Genomic DNA, 17,976 nt, shown 5'->3' on the forward strand with positions numbered 1-17,976 from the left:
ACTAAACTTTTAACACATGTTGTGTGCCTGGGTACACCAAAACGAATCAGTTGTATGTGTGTATACGTGGTGTGTCTAACCACATAGCCAGAGACCCAGAGTTAAACTCAAGTGTTCTTAAGAAAGACAGTAATACGCCCTCTAAATACTCTCACGACTAAGGTATCCACATTTTACACAAATATAAATAATGTAAACATCTATTATTACTGTTATTGTGACATGCTTTTATTTTAGGAACAGAATGCTCGTTCTTCCGGTTTTTTCCTGGCTGTCTTGGTGTAGTGTTGAATCGTGACAGGCATTTATATCAATAGTGTCAGTAAACATCTCATTAAATGTGCACGCCTTATTTTATAGCATACATGAAAAACTGAGATCTTTTCAACATAACACTGAAATAGTCAATTGAAAACATTCTGATATTTTAGTAACGGTATATGTTGCAGTTCTCTTACAATGACCCAAGGTTCCAAATGTAGGCTATAGGTTGACAATGTAAACTTAATACATACACTGACTTTCTCACAATTGTTTTTCAGGCATATTCCCTGTACACAAAAGAGGATATAACTCAAAGTAACTACCACGTGACCCTGAATAGAAACCTATATCCTGAATATTTGGTAGCCTTTTCCTAACTGTTACTCATTTAAATCATGTATGACATTTATTATAGGCTATTTGTCATTTACAATAACATCAGTGAGCTGGCTGATGTGTTTATAGACAGAGATAAAGAAAGAATTTTAGCTCCATCTTCTGGTCAAACTGAAGTAAGTCAATCTATTTTCCAAACACTGTATTGCAGTGTGTGTTTTTCATTCATATTTTTTATTTTACTACATTTTATCATCTTAAATATCACAGCAATACTGTCTGTTCAATTATACTAACTTTTGTGTTGATAACACAATACAAATATTCTTGTCAATGATCTTCTTTGGGGATCAAATGTTTGTTAAGATTGTATATTCAAAATCTACATCCAAAAGCACAACTGGTTTTCTTAGTTTGACAGCAGTAACAAAAACGATATCTTAAGACAAAAATACAAAATGCTGAATTATAATAAATGTATATAGAAAATAAAATACCAAAAAACAACTCCACCACACAAAGAAGCCCATAATTAAGTGTGTGTGTGTGTGTGTGTGTGTGTGTGTGTGTGGTGTGTGTGTGTGTGTGTGTGTGTGTGTGTGTGTGTGTGTGTGTGTGTGTGTGTGTGTGTGTGTGTGTGTGTGTGTGTGTGTGTGTGTGTGTGTGTGTGTGTGTGTGTGTGTGTGTGTGTGTGTGTGTGTGTGTGTGCGAGTGCGAGTGCGAGTGTGTGTTTAGAAAATAGAGAGCATCTGAGAACACTTATAACGTGTCCGTCAGACCAGAGTTAGTGACCACAGATGTTTGTTTTGTTTTCCCAACTGAGTGTGTTGCCTGTGTGGCCCAATGTGCAGATCTGTGCAGACCAACTTCTATCAGACTGAACTATTACATGAGTCTTTATATTAGCAAAAGGAATATCCTGCCCTTAAAAAACAACTCTCTGTTTCTCACCGTCTCTCCACTTCCTGGCACACAGATTCAACCACCTTGTGAGAACGCTGCTCCAGTTGCAGGGTGCAATCTGTTTGAACCCACTGTGTGTGCGTGCATGTTGGGTGACTGAAACAAGTAAATGCCATTATAACGGAAATAACCTTATAAGCTTTAAATATGTTTAACATATATATATTAAGTGCCTCAATATAAATTGTCTAGCTGTGTTAGTTTTTCTTTTTTTAAAGCCCTTAAACATATCAGAACGTCCATTATTTATTTTATATATATACATATTTTTTTATTTTAAATACAGTGTCTGTTCTCATTCCTAAACAACAGTTTGTCTATTAATTGGATGTTTTAATGAGTTATCAATAATAATGATAGTCACAAACTTAAAATTAACAAAATACTTTTACTTTTAGGTGAACCCCACTTATATTTGTTCCCATATTTGCAAAATCCACAAAAAGCGGTGAAATAATAATGGATTCACAGATGTGAACCAGATAGGTATTATATTAGTTAACTCTTAAATAGCAGATGAGTGAACTGCTGCATGTTCTTCCTCCAGCTGTGACCTCAGACACCCCCCCCCTCCTCCCGGTACTCCAGTGTCCAGGGTTTGGAGCTCTCCGCAGCTCTCTGGCTCTCATCTCTCAGCTGTTCGCCAACTAAACGGTCGTCACTTTTTAAGAGGTGTCAAGCCGGCGACAATCAGGTAGAAAAACACTGGAAGTTGCGAGACTAAGCATTCAAATAAAAGCCTCTATTCATAAATGGAATCATCTAGAATAAATATCGAGCACAACCAAGCATCAACACAGTTATAATGTTCATTGCTTACCCTGCAAAGCAATTGTAATGTTCATTAGCCAAGTCTTCATGGGATATATGAAGCTATATATATTTGATATCATATTTCAGATATAACATATTTTATTTTCATTTAGGTTTTTACAACATAATGCATTAGACTCAAACTCTGTGGACGTGTGTTTTACTTATTGTGCATAATCAATTGTTTCCTTGGTCTCTAAGACCTTATCAATGGTTTTCATACAATTGATCTTGTGTTTATTTGTTCTAGTGACTTATTTTATTTTATGATTGTCGCGTTGTGTAATGTAATCTTATGTATTGTTTTAACCTTGCTCTATGAAGCTCATTGGGCTGCATGAGGTGCTATATAAATATAGTCAAAACGGTTTTAGGCGTCTCTTCCTTTCTCTCATTTAAAAACTGTCATTATAACTGCGCAACCCTTTTTTTTTTATCTCAGTTTTTCAGTCACAGGAAGTGTTTTATTGTGAAAATCCAAACCGGAATCCGTGTTTTTAAATCTGTCAGCGTTGACGTTGGTCACTTGTTGAGCGCACACACAGGAGGAAACCCCGCAGATATTAACCAACTCATTTTACAAACGACAGACCGTCTCCAGTGAAGTTGCTCTTTTATGTCAGCTCTCCCCTCCAATAACTGCATTTACCGGGAACTGTTCATCGCCATTTAGTGATAATCTTCTTTAAAGAAACGCCCAAACAACCAGAACTATCTATCAGGACTGACAACCTGAAGTCGTGCTCATCACAAGAGGCATGATGTCTGGCGAAGAGGCTCCAACTCTGCAGCCTGAGCAGGAGAAGCAGCCCGACGAGGAGCCTCCCCCGGCGGCCTCAGAGGCTCCGCAGCAGTCCGGGAGCAGCAGCCCTGCGGCGGCCGAGGAGAAGCCTCTCTCCATCCGGGCTCTGGTCCTCACGGGCTACGGGGGCTATGATAAAGTGAAGCTGCAGGTGAAGACGCAGAAGCAGCAGCTGGCCGCGGGAGAAGTGTTGGTGCGCGTGAAGGCGTGCGGGCTGAACTTCGCGGAGCTGATGGGCAAACAGGGTCTGTACGAGCTGCTGCCCCCCCCGCCCGTCACCCTGGGCATGGAGGGCTCCGGGGTCATCGAGGCGGTCGGGGAGGATGTGAAAGACAGGAAGGTTAGTGAAGGCCTGCTGCTGATCACACCTACACACACATGACTCACACCCTCTCACTCTCTCAATGAAGTTGATGCCTATGAAAAGTATAAACCTGCATCCATTGTCACTACTGCAAAAAACATTCTAGAAATATCTTCCAAACACTAAACCAGATGATTTGAAACCTTGTAAACTGGCCTCCTTGGTTCCTCTTAGTTTCAGTGGGAAAATGACAGTTTAATGCTTTTAACACTTAAAGAATTACCAAATAATTCAGATAACATGCATTTGGAATGCATTTATCCTTCCTATAGGTCGCTGACTACTAATGGCTCTCTAAAATTATAAGTATAGTAATTGGGGCTGCAATTTAAGATGACTCTTGAATAATTTGCATAATATTTTCCCAATCATTGTCTGAAAATGGTACATCCATGACTCACACCCCGCCACATGCACTAATTCAAATAAGTGTTTCTGTATAAAGAGTAAGCCTGCACCCATTGGTTCTCAGTGGCACGTGCATTGTCACTACTGCCAAAAGAAACGTGCTTGTAATATTTTCCAAACACCAAACCAGGTTTGTTTTCTCTTTAGTTTCCACTTGTCTTTTGCATTCTAGAAAACGGTTTGCATCTTCAAGGCAGAAAACTGCAAAAGAAACGTCTATAAAAAGTCATGGCAGAGGGAAAATGACAGTCATATAAACCTAATAAGGGATTTCTTTAAATCATTTGTTTTGTCAGACCAACTGTCTGAAACCCCACATATGAACGATTTCAACGTTATAAAATTATTAGAAAAATAGATAATCTCACAAATGAGAGGCTAAATACATAGACATTTGACATGTTCTGTCATATTGCCCATTGGTTAAAGAAAAAGTGGCTTAACATTAAATAATTGTTTAGGCTCTATCTAACAATGCCATCTATTTGGACTTGTTCATGCTTTAAAACATCTCTGTTCAAATTGCTGCACAATGGGAAAGCACAACCCAATGATAAATAACCTCCACCAGTCTAATCCTTTAATGTTCTGTGGTCTCTTAAAAACAGGATGGAAAGAAGCTTTCTTGCTGCTAAATCTAACATCCTGGCATCATGAACAGTTCGTTTTTGATTTACAACGTGTCCTTGAAATGTGTTTGCATTCTTCCTCCCGGCACAAAGGAACATTTACGTTTGCCTTGATAAGAACTTTCCAACGGTCAAGTTTTATGGAGTCTTCATTTATCAAGTCTGATAAAAGGGTTCAAAATATTTATAAGCTCTGTTACTGTGCTTCCTTTCTAAATCTACTAAATGTTAGATTGGACTTTCTGATGCAGAAAGGCACCTGATTCTGCAGAGCTGATCTCAGAGAATCCAAGGCCAGTGCTTTTTTTGTGTACTGGGGATATTTAAAAAAACAACATATGAAGTGTGACTCATTGCAAGAAACCTTGACTTCATGTCACAGCTTCTGCAAATAACTCCCTTTGAGGTTCAGATGTTTTTTTCTTGCACTGGTAGAAAGAATAAAGCAACATTTTGAGTTGCTTATGCTCTGCGTGCATACACTAATGCATATGGAAGATGCAAAACACTTGTATTTGAATGAGAAACAGGACTTCTAAGCTGTGTCATTGGGTTCATAAGGAGGTTTTCTTTTTAAATATAAATCTCAGAAACATGCAGAACTCAATGCTCTAATGTTTTTTTCTCCTATTTTCTTTTCAAACAAACATTTTAGGTTTACAATCGGAAAATAAGTTGAACCATGATCTGCTATTGCTGCCAATATTGTTGAGACAAGTAACACATTAAGGGAGCTTCACACAGTTAATCAGTGTTCCTCCACCAGTCACACGTTATGCCTCTACTGTATTGATTCCAGCTACAGTAACCTCAAAGACTCAACTATTATCATGATAAAAAAAGATTTTAAACCCGTTTCCTAGGTTGCGTCTCCTCTCTTGGGCCAGATATGAAAGTCAACTTGCTGAATTTGAACACCTTGAACCAAAATTGAAATGTCAATATTGGTTATATTGATATACAAGATGTTACCTAGTTTCTTAGTTTACTTGGCTCTGTATTAAAAAATATATCCATATGAGCCCCTCCAAGCTCGGCTTCATTCAGTTGTTGTCACTTCTTTCAAAAAGGATGCTTTACTGCTAGTTACCGATCTTATTTGTTAGCATCCTGAGCTTTAACTTGACCATATTTAGCGTTAACACAAGACGCCGTAACCATATTTAGCTGTTGTTTGAACAATGCCTTAACTTCCATTTCAATCTCAGTTAAATGTCTTTGAGGTCAGTCTTCTTCCACACTTCTTTTCAAGGCGTCTTTTAAGTTAAACACGTGTGTTTTATATTACTGAAGCTCCTTCGTGTCCCTCTGTGTCAGTATGGAATTTCCCCTCCCGCCCACCTCCCATTCCTCCCTACATCTTTCCCTTCAAGAGCAAGGATCCTATAGGGGGAATGCTATGTTCCCGAACCCTCTTTTTTGGCACAGCAGCACAACACGAGTCCCAAAAAAACCAGCACATGCAGTGATGCTGGAAATGGTGTAAATGTAAGAATCCTATCAAGTATTTACAATGCATAAGCACTGAAAGCATATAGAGTGTAGGTTTAGACCCAAGATTGTGGGTTATTTCATTGTAAAAATCTGTGTGGCTGCAGTGAGACACATAAGGGAGGCAGAGCAGCAGACAATCACATTAAGGGAATTGTTTACGTAGAGAGGCTGATGCTGTTTCATGAGGACAGACTGGAGCAGCGAGGCTCCGTCAGATGAAGACAGGAGGGCGTGGCTGATTTATGAAACGCATGGGTTGCAGATGTGTGATGTAGAATCCCATTACAGTTTCCAAATCCAGCGTTACCTCCTCGCAGATGTTTCTATATTAAAAAAGACTAGAAAGTCAATGATTATTCCTCATAATGTGATTGATATTTTGGAAGATTGAGTCTTAAAGTTAAAGTCTTATCACGCAATTTATGAAAGAAATAAACCATCTGTTCTGCAAATACACTCAACGTAATGTTGCATGATGAGAGGATGAAGGGTTCTGTGTTCGGCTTAATACATTGGACAATATTTGGTCAATTTACAGCAGGTGTCTTTAATATTGTAGATGTAATGGTTTTTGAATAACGAGCCATTTTTGACTAATGTAAAACACAAAAGCCTCTTTTTGAAGATGCTTCTCTGCTTATGAGATGTGGTTTGTCTAGTTGGATACTGGTAATTATATACTGTATGTGCATAAAACTTGCATCATGACACGTCTTTCACTGTTTATATATCATGCATTGAACAGCAGTATTAAATCTACTTATTTTGCTGGTGTAAGTAAACTTCACTGTCCTGCTTTGGACTTTACTTCAGTTACTTAATTTCATGCCAGTGCTCCAGGAACTGAGCTCAGCCTTTTTTAAATTGACTATCATGCATTTTCTGAGGTGACACAGAGTGTGTTTTGGAAGTGTTTCATAAGACCAGATGTTGAGAAATGTTATCGACCCCTAAAAGCTTACACATCTTCCGGCGCAGACTAAAAACTCATCTCTTTCGACTCCACTTCGAGCAATAAAATGACTAACAAAGCACTTATATGCTAATAAAGGACTAGCTTATCTAAAGCCAGTTGAGTAGCACTTGAAATGTTTTGGCTCTATGAAACCTGATGTACTTGTATGATTCTGTTTTCTTCAAGTTTGTATCTTCTTGGTCGAATGCACTTATTGTAAGTCGCTTTGGATAAAAGCGTCAGCTAAATGCAATGTAATGTAAAAGGAGCATCTGAGTCATCTGATGTGGAAGTAAAGGCTGGAGACTGCAGCTCTTAGTTATCTCACTGCAACAGACATATGCAAAGTGTGTGAATGTTTTTATTGTCTGTGCATGTGTGCGTAAATATTTGTGGCCCTGTGCAGTAGGGCTGCTCAATTAATGGTATTTTAATCGCAATTACGATTTTGGCTTGCAACGATTATGAAAACAACATAATCGGAATGAAACGATTATTTTTTTTATTTTTTTTTATTGGTTTTTCAGTTGAATTATACTTAAAGTTCAGGGTAATCAACTGTTAAAAACATACAATTTTTTTAAATAAATTGATGTTTTCAAAGTAAATGGATAATTGTTTTTAATAATCGTGATATCAATTATTGACCCAAATAATCGAGATTATGATTTTTGCCATAATCGAGCAGCCCTACTGTGCAGTCTATTGTGATGGGTTTACACAACAGGAAGTGGGCGTGGCTCAGAGCGCTCGAGACTGTTTTAACGGGAAGCAGTGCAGCGCTCACAATCACACTTCTTTCCAGAGCCCTTCACTTTTGGGCAGGTTTCTTTTATGTTGGCACGTTCCTGTGGAAGAAAGCACGAACAACATTTCCCATTAGGCCACTTTTCTGTGCTCGTTGGCTCAGAAACAGTTTAGGTACATGGAGCAGCTTTTATTATCTTGTTTAAAGTAACATGTTTAAAGCTGGTTGTGGGGTCTTAAGACTACATTTCTGGACTTTTGTTTTAAAAAAAAGAATGATGTAGAGAGAGATAGAAACTTAACAGACTGGACAAAGGAAAATATATTTGCATTAAAAACATTTATAACAAAAGCAGGTTCATGCTTCTCAATTGTGAGAACTTGCTGCTTTTATATATGTCAGTTAATCAAATTTGGTTTCAAACAATTGGACGCTGCCACCTTGGGCACTTGGACAAATTCATAAGCATTTTTTGATATTTCATTGGCCATTCTAAAAATTGGTTAAAAAAAATATTTGGTAGATGAATACATTAAAAAAACAATCATTGGTTGCAGCCATCATCTCGGTAGGTCAAATGTATTCCTGATGAACCATTAAACACTGAAAGGAATTTGGCTTCAGTTACTTGCCAATATCACAATGTGATCACAAGGTAATCATGCCTCTGTGAGGATGAGTCTGTTGACACAGCGCAGCAGCAGCAGTGTAATGACTTGCCCTCGTGTCAGTCTAAAACTGAGATACGTCGGACAATTTCCTGCCTGCCTGCCTGACCTCAATTTGCCATTTCACATCCCCGTTAACAAGAGCAAAGTGGTGATGACAAGAGACATTTAAATTGTCTTATACTCTTCCACAAAAATGTGTCAGGACTAGGGTTGCAAAACAAAAAACAGTTCAAGGTAAACCTGCTGTGAAAATTAGCAGGACTTTTGGGAAATGAATGGGAAATACAGTCAGGATATGGCAATTATTTTATTATGAAAAGAATACGGATTCTATTAACTTGTGAATATTGTGTCCGAGATGTAGAGACACATCAAGGTTCTCATGTTTTATGGGGAAATATTTTCACTGTTTGAAGTAATGGAATATTTAGATTAGGCTAAGAAGTTACGTATAATTTATTATTTAAAAAAAAATATTAATCACAACAAATAATTGCTGTTTAATTTGCATTCAGTTACCGACTAATTTCTAAGTCATCTGACCAGACCTTAACCACAGATACATCCCCATCCTCTGTGACTTTCTTCCCCCCCCATCCCTCCCTTCCTCTCCCCTCCCTCAGGTGGGGGATCGGGTCATCGTGTTGATCCGCAGCGGCATGTACCAGGAAGTGGTCGTTGTGGCCGCTGACAACACCTTCCCCATGCCCGAGCAGATGAGCTTTGAGGAGGGGGCTGCGCTGCCCGTCAACTACCTCACCGCCTACCTGATGCTGTTCGAGTCGGCCAACCTTAAGCCAGGCAAGAGTGTCCTGGTCCATATGGCTGCAGGTAACACACACACAGGGAATACTGAGAATAAAATCAGGGGTCTCAAATACTGATCAGCAACATAGCTATTTCTTATTGAATTTATCAGTGTCATTGATGACAACATCCAACAAATTAAAAACTCTTCTCCTAGGCCTTGATTCTATTTTCTTTTCTTTATGCTGTAGAATTTGTGCCATTTGGATGACGATGGTTATCATCAATGAAGTTTATCTAACAAAAATGCAAAAAATCCCCCAAAATAACTGTTTGTTACAGCTAGCTGAATGTGAACAGTTGCCATTTGTTGTTTTATGTTTTAAATTCAATCTATTTTGAACTGTTGGACAAAAAAAGCAATTTTAGTATGTGACACTGGGTTTTTGATAGACAATTCTTAATATCTCTTACATTTCATACCCAAGACCCTGAATTAAAATGAACATTTTACAGGATAATTTAACAAAAATTGAGATTTTACACACTTTTCTCCTCTTTCTTATCTCCTCAAGCTAAATCTGTGGTGTCCGTTGTGTTGTGCGCTTGGACAGTCGCTCCCTTATCATGTTGTGATTTGTAACAAACACCTCCCCGAGTCTCCTGGGAAGCCTGTGAAGAGGGGCACGGATTATTCACTGAGGTCACTAATCACTTTCCAGAATGCAGCCACATAGCTGTGCTGATAAATGATCATCAAAGAGACCGCTGGTCATTGGTGAAAATATGGTGTGAGTGTATTCATAAAAGGGAACACAGGATCATTATCAGGCGGGGTTGCTTTGGCAACACCTGACCTTTAAACAAGCGACAAGCAAATGCGTCTCACTCTGTGCACAGCACCGTGTGTGTTTCAATAACCAGGGGGCTGGTGGTACAATCACAGGAGGAGGGACTCATAGGTATGAACCTTGAAAAGGAAATACATCAATTTGGACTTCCATTATTTGAAAACTGGGGAAACTCTATGACCATGTGGGAATTAAATTACTAAAAAGACTACTGGAAAAAAAACTACTCGACCAATTTGACATTTTATTCACTTTCAAAACAGTGTTTCCACATTCATATTGTAGCAGAAAACCTGAATAAATTCCAGGTGGATCATAACATTGACCAGTGCCTTATCCTTTATACATATTATGTGATGTAATATTTTACCATGAGCAGTAGAGACACACGTTCAGGTGCTCCTCTCTTGAGGGATAGGCAGTAAAACCTTTCAGACTTGTCATCTTGAGCTTTTGTTTGTTAGAAGTTATTTATTGTATGTTTAAAGGATGGTAATGCAGCTTTAACTCAGATGGCTCAGTGTTAATCAGCCACTCTTGAATCTAAGTATACAGGATGGTGATGTCAGCGTCCACCATCACACTCCAGTGCACTTCCCTCTCAAAAGCTGCGTCTCAGTGTTTGTTATGTGGCGGGCTGTCAGCTGACCTGTATGAATCAGCCACACGAGGACAGGGTGAAGGGGAGGTCACGAGGGATTACTGTTGAGCCTGCACACCCAGGCAGGCATTATTATGAAAAAACACGACCATAAAGCATTTCCTCCACCATCTCAGCCATCATAAAATCACATAACAAACCACCGTAGAGCTGAGAGGCCACTACTGTAACCAGAGTTACTCAAATTAATATGACCATATATCCAACACTTTTAAAGCTACTTGTACTCCTTATCCCTATAAAATCTGGTTCCCCCATTCATTTTTTCCATCTTTAAGAAGTCAAAACCACATATGAAATAATAATAAAACCAACAATAAGACATTGTTTATGAGGTAGTGTCAAACCAAGCCAATTTATACTGGCAGAAAAGGTGTAGACTTAAGCCTTAGCTGAGAACAGCCTCAAGTCTCATTGAATGTATACATTGGGAATGAAATAAATAAAATAAAATGGTATCATCATTATACCTCAATTTTCTTTTTTTTCATACGCTATTAAGTATCTCAGAGGTGGAAAAAATATCTTACTCTTAATGTCTTTTATTCCTATTTTTCCAACGTTCTGCTTGACGTATCGAATGTCTTTGGACATTTCGTGGTGTCCACTCAACTTTAAAATACATTTCTGTGGTTCTGAACAATGTCTGGCTGCACAGCATGAGTTTTGAATCGGTGAGCCATAAAACACATCCTTGCGAGTTATCCTGAGTGGAAAAAGCCAGTGCAGACCCATTGTTTTGAAGATTAAATCACTGAGAATTGCAGCGAGGGATCAAATTGAATGTGAAGTGAAGCGCCTGCAGCCTCTTCTCACCTCTGTTGGTGCGGCTGTCTGCACATCTGTAGGTGGTGTCGGTGTCGCTGTTACCCAGCTCTGTCAGACTGTGCCAGATGTGACGGTTTTTGGCACGGCCTCAGCCTCCAAACATGAGATCATTTCCCAAGGCGGCGTAACTCACCCCATCGACTACCGCACCAAAGACTACGTGGAGGAAGTCCGCAAAATCAGCCCCAAGGGTGAGAAAACACACTTGTGCATCACACTGACAAAACACACACATCCTTACCTTTCTTTACCTAGCCAGGACATGTCTTAATGTAATAATAAAGATTGTCGCATGTTGACACGGAAACATTATGCATCTTTTCCCTTTTTTGTTCTGTCTCTGCAGGAGTGGACATCGTCCTGGACCCCCTCGGTGGTTCAGACACCCAGAAAGGCTTTAGTTTGTTGAAGCCTTTGGGCATGCTTATAGTCTTTGGTAAGACATCTGGAAACAGAAAAAACATGTCTTAATGCATATGTCCAGTCTCCCTTAATGTATTTCTATTTTTGCTTTAATGTTTGTGTAATAATGCTGTTTTGCATAATTTATCAAAACTGAAATGACAGGAGTGGGGCCTAACAGAGGTGGAAATTAACTTTGACTGAAATTCTGTACGTTATTTGAGGTTCTTAGGTATTTCCATTTCATGCTAATCTATATTCCACTTTTGAGAAAAATACTGTGCTTGATCTGACAGTTTTAGCTACAAGTTATTTTGACGTTTTGGATTTTAAATGTATCATCAGTTAATGAAATATGATGCATTTTTGTAGGTTGTACTACAAAGCAGTATCCAATGAATTATAATGAGCTCTTCAACCTGAAGCAATATGTTTATAACATTTTAATTAGTATTTATCTACTGTAATACATACTGTAATAGCACAGATTTCTGCATTATGAGTATAGTTTGTCAAGTGACATTTTGAATGCAGAAGGTTTACTTCATCACGCCTTACCTTCTAAGAGGTCGCTATAAATAGATAGAAATGAATCTCTCTGATTTTTACTGTGTTCAATTGTTTTGCTTTCCAGGCGCGGCCAATTGTGTGACGGGCCAGAAGAAGAACCTGTTGGCCATGGCGAAGACCTGGTACAACCAGCTGTCGCTCAGCGTGCTCAAACTGATGCAGACCAACAAGGGCGTCTGCGGCTTCCACCTGGGCTACATCCCCGATGAGCAGCTGATCACCCGCACCATGGAGAAGCTGCTGGAGCTCTACAGCCAGGGCAAGATCAAGCCCCGCATCGACTCCTGCTACCACTTTGAGGAGGTCAGTTTCATCATGTTTGAAATGTAAAATGTTACAGAGGGACTACTTTTAAGGCGCGAATCAAAGGATAATAACGATCCGGTTGCTCAGCAGGTTTACACATACAAGGAATCTGCTTTGGTGTATAATGATGCAAACATAAACACAGTAAGGCGAGGCGAGCCAAGTTTTTTTCAGAGTTCAACAACAAGGCACATTCTTTTTTAAAACAGGCTCTAGAAAAAACATTACAGGTATTAAGATATAGTGCCAAGAAGACACATTATAAAATTACATTTAAATACATACAAATCCACAAGAACTAGAAAATCAAACTTAGTAAGACAGATACAAAATAAAAGAATACAAATAATAATAGTGCCGTGTAAGATATGAATACAAGGGAATAAAGTTGTAAAAAAAAAATAGCAAATATAAACTATAATAAAAACCATAATACTAAAATAAAAGTACAAGAAATATACATTAAGAAAAAGGAAATACAATAACAAATTATACATTAATGCGAAGAAAATATTTGCAGTATATCAGAATTGAAAAGTGGAAGAGCAGCTTTATGGGGGTAGCATTGTGAAAAAATGGAAACAATGAAAATAAATAATGATAATGATGGTTGATATCGGGCTGATTTGCTGCACACAATTCTATTAGAATAAGTTGAAATGTTGTGAGAACCCCCTATTCGCTTTCTTGCAACCCCTTGGAAAGAAAGCAAATACTTTTTAGTAACCACCAATTATGTTTTCTCTGCTGCACAGTGAGTATTCATGTATGAGGTGTTTGTGCATCACACAGCTCCATTGAAGCTTCTCCTGCGTCACACCCTTCCTGTGGTTTCCTCTTCTCCATCAATCATGTGATGCAGGCGAGATTACCTCAAACCCCCCCCCCCCCATCAGATGAGTCGGTCCTTAAGGGCTGTTGCTAGGTGATGGTCTAAATTGTTGCCTTGGCATCCACTATTTACGGGGATTTCTCCGTGTTTCAAGTTGGATTCAAGGATAGACAGGAGTGGGGCTTTTGTAATTGTAAGCAGGAAACGGACAAAAGCCGAGGCAGGAAATAATAAGCAGGGCAAATGACTTTAAGGCAGAGATACATAGCGTAGATAGCCCATGTGTTCATTTATCCTCATTAAGACTGAGCCATTATGATCATGTGCTCAGGGAGTCAATGTAAAACTGGTGCAGGTAATATTATCTATATTATCCATTAAGCTTTATTAACCAAGGAAACATAATCTTATCGTGCTGCTTTATTATTTATTTATGGATACATTAACGTGTCGAAAAAGCAAGATGGTAATAAAGATAACCTCTAATGAAGTGTTAGACATGTTTTTCGCATTAATGATACTAGTAAAAACAAACCTGAAAATAGGAGGAAAACATCACATTGTGCACATCCGTTCTGCTCCTGTGTGTTCCGTCAGGCTACTGATGCCATGAAGCGAATGCACGAACGCCAAAACATCGGGAAAGTCATCCTTCTTCCTGAAGCGAAGAAAGAGGAAGAGGTGCCAAAGTCCAACCCTGAGCCGGTAGAAAATGTGGAAAAAACTGAAGCTGCCGTCGACGAGAAGAAGGAAGAGACCACAGAGGAAGTTAAAGCCGAGGATTGAGTAAGAGTGTCTATTTGAGTGATATTTTCAAGCACTTCCTGAATGCGATCCCTATTGTTCACTTGTCAAAAAGAGAAGAAAAAGCAGGATGCCATGAATCCTTTGATTTGTGTCAGTATTTTCAAATGTTTATGAAGATTTTGTTGTGCAATATGTCGATAGTGTGGTATCTATGTTGGGAAATGTGTGTTTAAAGAAAAAATAATAAAGTATTGTTTTACATTACATAAGGAAAAATGAATTCTGCTAAAAATGTAAGGGTGTGGCTGCAAAAACAAGGTCCCATTGACAACAGCTTAGCAATCCTTAACAAACCAGGGCCTGTATGTATGAAATGGTCCTGAAAATGGTCCCTATAAAAGGATAAGAAATGTTTAAATAAAACTCAGCTCTGTCTCAAGAAGCTGAAAAGATTGCATTAGGTTCCCAGTCAGGGATCAGATTACCAGTCATGCAGTGTAGCCAACATTACATATGCTTCACTGCACTGCAGCATGCAAGAGTAGAGCTTATCGGTGGAAAAAACTCCTACATATTACAGCTACTTTCTATTCTACATCAAAAATAAATGAGTTGTTGAAGAAGATAAAACAGTAGGGAAATAGCATCATTACATCATTCGTAGAATTTTGACTAATTTAAGATAAATAGACATACATACCTGCCCTGATTCTGCCTTTTTTCTGCGTCAAACCTCAAATCTGGCAATGTGATTCTAATGAAATCAGAGTATCAGTTCTTGTAATTCATTGAATCCTGTTACAAATGATTAATCTATAAGGAATCTGTTCTAAAACTTGCCAACCTTCGCTTGTTCTCAGTTATTTGTAGTGTAAGACTTGTTAGTAAAAGATGGTTATGATGCGCTCAAATGTCTTGTTGATGGAGGTTGTTAAACAATAGGTCAGTATTGTATTATAGTTGAAATTGTTAGGTGTTTCTCACATATTTGTGCCAAATATAAAGCCAGCTTTTACCACTGCCGTCAAGCCAACTGTGAATAACAATTAGCGGGACTTCCATGCCTTGGCACTCGTTGCCTCTGGGTTTTCTTCCAACAATGTCGTGCTGAACTTGAGATTAAATGTTTTGGCAGAGCCACGTTAAGGAAGGGTTTCCACCTTGATGCATTTTAGCTGCTTTCTCAAATCCTACGTTGCCTGTTTAAAGTAAAAAAAAATGGTGCCGTGTTTATAAAAGAAGTTATGAAAAAAAACAGATGATTCTTTGCTTTCATGCGTTTTTGTTTTTCAGTGCTATATACATATTCATTTAGCTCCTGCAGTATAGTAATGGATTATTAGGCGTCATTCTTCTCAGTAATCATTTGTAATGCTTGCATATCTGTTTCTTTGAGTGCATAACCTCAAATAGTGGGCTCAGTCATTCAGATGTTTTGTCCAGCTGTGGGTGTAATACAATGCTGTGACGCAGAAGACTCTACCGAAGCACAAGAGAAAGAGTTTTCCTCCCATCCTCACCGAGCAGCTGCTCACATTCCTCCCTCCACCCTCAGTCCTGCTCTCTGTCTCGCTCTGTGGCCAAACCTTCTCAAAACTCCCTCTTCACTCTGCTTTGAAAGACGCACTTGGAAACACAGATAATGCTTTATGTTATTTACATCTGGGACATTTGTTCTTTTGGCCACTTGGACAAGTATTGTTAATTTTGGCCAGGTTTCCTTCTCGTAGTATGATGTAAGATCTGATGTGGAGTTTGAGTGGGAACTGGAGTCGGCTCCTTTGACTATGAGACGTTCATCCTTTTGTTTAAATCCAAGTGTGTAGAATTTTCTTTTCAATTTTTGTTGACATGTTTCTCTACCCATAACCCTGGTGTTTGCCTGCATGGTAAATGTTCAAATGTAACTACTGAACCAAATGGGAGATGAGTCTAACTAATGAGCAACCTGAGTCAATTAGAGCTGTTCGTTAAAGAGAAATTTGTGATTTTAAAACAAGCTCTACTAAATCCAGAAAAAGCCAGAAAATCTAGCTACAAAACTACATAGTGTCTAAATATAACCCTCAAAAGTAGTTGTCTAAAATATAAAAAAATGTAATGTTTCTCTTAATAATTTGACAAATAATATACATGAATTGATATAGTGTTCACTCATGCTGCGAGGGACATCTAGTGGTGAAATTGTGCCTTTTAAATAACTCATTAAAATACTCTTCACAATGTTGCCTATGAACAAAATGTACTGCAACCTGCCTTAGCAGCTATAAAATACTTAAACATTTTTATAGCTATAAAAAAATAGATTGCTAATCACAAATCCATTCAAATATTCTAGCACACTTCTTCAAAACGATGTACAAAAAAAAAATGCATTAGATTTGCCGCATGATAAAAATGATAAGGTTTTTTCTGTGTTCTTAGCCTTTAATCTTTCTATGTTGTTATAGCTACAATGGTTTGTCTCAAGAAGTAAAATATTTGATTTGTTGAAGTTCAAATTACGCAGCCTGTTTTTTTTATACACACTTTATGCACACTTGCCTTCTGTGTTAAATGGCACTAACCTGTCTGTATTATTAAAATGTTATCGCATGATGTTCCAATAAGCTTGTGAATTTCTTCCATAATGGTGCCAAGTTTTCTCTTGTGATGGCGTCTAATCAACCTCAACAAAACCACGAAATAGACTGAAGGTGTTATTACAGCATGGTTGGAGTGACATTTAAATGTACAAATTCTGATGTGTTTTTTATTTGTCCTTCAAAAATCTAAAGCCTGGGCCTGGAACCACTTCTTATTTGGTTGACTAATATTTGTAGACTTTCATGGTGACCAGCAGGTGTCCTCATCAGGTCATTTTTGTACATGCACTTACAAAAGTTTACCTCAAGCCTCTCTACAATCAGCTTCGTGTTCAGTCCACGAAACTTGCAAGGAATTTCCAATGAGCTTGTTTTGGTTATGGAGGACTATTTTGGGATTTAAAAGAGCAGAGACCTGTTCTTAAAATGTGGATTTGCCAATCAAGGCTCACATCACGTTATCAGTCTAAAATACTGATGTTAATTCTCCCACAGCTAAATTATTTAGTTCTTTGAACACAATTTGAGGAGGGAATTGTCTTGTTCACAGCGATTTCGTAGAAACAAACATCCAGAATCCTCAGATTGTTGAAGTTTATGTTAATGCATATACAATCTAATGTGTTGATAGAACATATATCTTATACGCTGTGAGGTAGCCTAGTTTTTAATTTATTAATATGATATTGCCATTTTTTGAGTGGAGGAGAATTAGGTCTATCCAATCATGTGATGCACAGAAATATGTCAGACATTTTCCTTTTGCAACATTATAGTGATTCACATTAGTACAATCAGAATAAGGTATTTATCTCAGGGGAATGTTGGTTGAATCACAGTATCCCAGCTTAATTTTTTTATAAAAAGGAAAAACTGAAAAATATAATGAATGATATAAACTCTTTACACGTGTCTTCTAAAATAGGACATTATGCATAATGACTACTTTTTACTTTGGAAAAAAATGTTGCCTCTCCTGGGCTTTTGACTTGAAAGGTCA

At 38.2% G+C, this 17,976-nt stretch overlaps 1 protein-coding gene across 1 annotated transcript; it reads left to right on the forward strand.

The window, feature by feature from the left end:
* Positions 1-2,906: 2,906 nt before the first annotated feature.
* LOC117473693 (synaptic vesicle membrane protein VAT-1 homolog) lies at positions 2,907-16,997 on the forward strand. Its single transcript, XM_034119442.1, has 6 exons — positions 2,907-3,518; positions 9,071-9,278; positions 11,555-11,725; positions 11,881-11,970; positions 12,571-12,809; positions 14,242-16,997. The coding sequence occupies exons 1-6, from the start codon at positions 3,135-3,137 to the stop codon at positions 14,428-14,430; spliced, it is 1,281 nt and encodes a 426-aa protein (XP_033975333.1). The 5' UTR covers positions 2,907-3,134; the 3' UTR covers positions 14,431-16,997.
* The last annotated feature ends 979 nt before the right edge of the window (positions 16,998-17,976 follow it).

Source organism: Trematomus bernacchii, unplaced genomic scaffold, assembly GCF_902827165.1.
Source record: "Trematomus bernacchii unplaced genomic scaffold, fTreBer1.1, whole genome shotgun sequence".
NCBI classification, from domain to species: domain Eukaryota; kingdom Metazoa; phylum Chordata; class Actinopteri; order Perciformes; family Nototheniidae; genus Trematomus; species Trematomus bernacchii.

What these genes read in the sequence shown, in the direction of transcription:
- LOC117473693 (XM_034119442.1), top strand. Translation starts at nt 3,135, where the DNA reads ATGATGTCTGGCGAAGAGGCTCCAACTCTGCAGCCTGAGCAGGAGAAG. An exon ending in AGGATGTGAAAGACAGGAAG is followed by an intron (nt 3,519 to 9,070) that starts GTTAGTGAAGGC and finishes CCCCTCCCTCAG; the next exon opens with GTGGGGGATCGGGTCATCGT. An exon ending in CCTGCTACCACTTTGAGGAG is followed by an intron (nt 12,810 to 14,241) that starts GTCAGTTTCATC and finishes GTGTTCCGTCAG; the next exon opens with GCTACTGATGCCATGAAGCG.